We start from the raw sequence: 3122 nt of genomic DNA, 5'->3' as shown, positions 1-3122 counted from the left end.
TAATAATAGTAGTAGTAGTAGTAGTAGACATAATAATAATAATAGCAATAATAATAATAACAACCACAAATGCTTACTGTGGCCTTTGTTCTGGCTCTCCTGAGAGCCCAACTCAACCTCCTTGAGAAGCTCCCTCACTTCGTCCATGTCCGAGTCTTTTGCTGCTTGGATTAGTCTACTTTGAATTCTCTCAAGTTTTGCAAGTCTTCTACTTCTCATTGAATCCTTGGCTGGCCAGATAAAACCAGTCATCTTCCAGAGAAGGATGCCTACATAAATGGCCACCACACAGTCTACTGTGTAATGGTGGCGTTCCCGAATTTCTCTCTGGGCACTGTGCATCACAAGCAGCCATATGAAAGCTGAGCTACAGCCTCCATAAGCTTCCTACAATCATATGCCAAAAAAATTGAGTTCAAACTTCAGAGCAATTTCATTAGATGATGGGACAAAACAGTTTCAAAGTTTATAGTAAAAGATTACCGTCCAAGCCATAGCTGTCAGCACGGCAACAAGCATATGGCCACTGTATAGGAGGTCATTGCAGCCACCTCCAGCTTTCTTCAGAAGACTATACCATGATGCTCCTTCTGCAGGCGTGGGTCGTAGGAAATTTATGAGGAAGTTCATGGAACCCCAATCTGGCTGGTAATCACCAAGGTATTCCCCAGTATCAGCTGGAAAAATGAAAAGAAAGAAAACGTCAACAAAAATTTCCATTTAAAAGTGTTTTTCAGAAGTGCACATCTGCCATAATTTGCGACTGCCTAGTAATCAAATAAAGCACAGTTCATACAGCAACTACATATTTATTAGTTATGAAATCCCTCTGGTAGTGAACAGGCCTAGGAACTTTGTCTACACTAAAAGACCATCTAGAAGAATTAAATCAATCAGATTGAGTTAGTCAGAACTTTTAAATCTTCTTATCAAAGAAACTACATAACCATTTGTTTAGTGCCAGTGGCACACCAAAAAAACAATATAAACATCTCATTATGGTAAAAGCAGCTTGAAATGAATCCCCTTTGACATTCACAAGAAAATAATTTACGGTTATGAGCTATAATGACTTGAAGAATATGAACAAGGCGATTCACCCACTCGGTGAACAGAGCAGTGCATTCAAATAGAATGTAACAAAGATTTATGTTTTCCAAATAGTTCCATAAGAGTTTGTAAGCTTCGTGATGGCTAGAAGAACTATTAAAATGCCTTCCAGAGTCTGATAAAACCATCAGAACACCAAATTCAGGAAACCAAACAAATACTGCAATTCAATCTCAATATAAACATACCATAAGCTATATCCTGATTTATTATCTGACGAATAGCATTTGCATCTGAAGCATACGGAACATAATATTTCTGAGCCCAGTGATGAGGGTATGCAGGGACTCTAAACCGAGCTGCAGCACACCAAGGCCGGGCTGATGGTAGAATTGTAGACACAAAAGTTATAGCCCGAAGAAGACGGCCAATTGCCATAGTGAACATGTATCTTGCACCAAGACCAAGTCCAGGAGCTTCTACGGAGTCAAATAGCACGGAGAAAGCCAGCATCATAAACAACATCAGGAAATGATGCAGTCCAATAATACGAGCTCTTAGAATCTCAACCAATGTCTCCGGAAGCTTTTCATTCAGTGAAAGGAGCAACCACTGGCCGGTGTCAGGTAGAGGAGATGTATCACTGCTCAACATTATCAAGCCAACCATGAATACCGTAAACATTTATGGCTATTGTTTTAAATCTAAGTAGTTGAGGAGCTGAAAGCTATAGTCTTGGCAGGAAACTGGCAGGATATATCACAACTTCAACAAATACAAGTCATTCCAAGTTAAATCTTTGTATAATTATCGGGGATCTTCATTTTGAAATGAGTAAACCACTAAAATAACATTCACAGTTTGTTACAAGAAATACAAAATTTATGATTCTTCAGGGCCTACATAATGTTTCACGGGGAAATAATAATTCTACACCTACTCTCAGGTACGGGTTCAGCAAGGATACACTGAGAATTTAATGGATCTTAATTTTGAAGTAGAGACCTCAAACATTTACATCCTCCAGTTTAAATTCAGAATTCGCTCGTCATTGAGAAAGCAGTACATAATGGATTTATTTCCAGGATGAAAACAATCTTGAAAACCATCTGCAGCTCATCAACTAGCCCAACTAAACACACATGTGAATTTCAAGGCTCTGAACATTTACAGATGTACTAGTTTTCTTTCTTAACTCTCTCTAGAGCTTCCATGCGCGGGACTGCTAAGGTTCTCCAATAAATTCATCTAAATTTTCTATGATCTAAATATGGAGATGCAAAGCATTTAATAGAAACAGGCAATCTTTGCGATTGCAATACATAAAGACCTAAACGCAGAGTAGTTGTCCATATTTCCCTAAGCCTCAAAAACAGCAGCCATCGTTTTGGGCAAAAATCTGGACAACATAGTCAGAGTACATTCTGATTCTTACACTAAATCAATTAACATCCACCTGGGCCTTCGGCTGATCCGAATCAAGATTTATGTCCTTTCACCAATCAGAATCTACTATACTGGAAATGTTCCTTGATATAGATTCAGTTTCAGTTGCTTCATTAATTATATCACTGGATATTCAAAGTCAAATCCAGATCAGATCGCCAGTGCTAATTTAATATCTTTCTAGATCAGTAAGTAAACAGCTATCATGACGCAGAAGAAACCATAGCAGAAAAGAACAGAAATAAAATACAAACTAGTTCCAAAAATCATTACTTCTAAAAACCAAAAACACAGGATATATTAAAACAGAAAAAGGCAACTGTGAAATTACCTGTGCCAATCAAGACCGAGAACAGCAGTGACAAAGCGCACAGAGAGAGCCTCGAAAAGAAGGCAAGTGAGCATAAACAGCATAGAAGCAACAAAGGGAATGGCAGCTCTAAACTCAGACGACCAGTGCTTGTAGAAAGGGACACGAGAGACGGCGATGAGAGCGAGTATTGACCATAATGCTGGCTGGAGACGCTCGTGCCAAGTTGGGGAAAGGTGGCGCAAATAGTCCACCACTACATAAGAAATTGCCGCCAGCCCTAAACCGGCGGGGGGGGTGGGGGGGGCGAGCCACC

General features: G+C 39.6%; 1 protein-coding gene across 1 annotated transcript in view; it reads right to left on the bottom strand.

The window, feature by feature from the left end:
- Positions 1-3122, bottom strand: part of LOC105139523 (Sphingomyelin synthetase family protein) — a 4516-nt gene that overhangs the window by 1276 nt on the left and 118 nt on the right. The window contains exons 2-5 of the mRNA XM_011045995.1: positions 2828-3122; positions 1299-1693; positions 484-677; positions 47-387 (exon numbers count right to left, since the gene is read on the bottom strand). Of these exons, the coding sequence (XP_011044297.1) occupies positions 47-387; positions 484-677; positions 1299-1693; positions 2828-3122 (1225 nt within the window). The remainder of the gene's footprint in view (positions 1-46; positions 388-483; positions 678-1298; positions 1694-2827) is intronic.

Source organism: Populus euphratica, unplaced genomic scaffold (genome assembly GCF_000495115.2).
Source record: "Populus euphratica unplaced genomic scaffold, PopEup_1.0 scaffold202.1, whole genome shotgun sequence".
Taxonomy (NCBI): domain Eukaryota; kingdom Viridiplantae; phylum Streptophyta; class Magnoliopsida; order Malpighiales; family Salicaceae; genus Populus; species Populus euphratica.
Note: the sequence above shows the minus strand (reverse complement) of the source record. Positions and strands in the feature narration are given on the sequence as shown.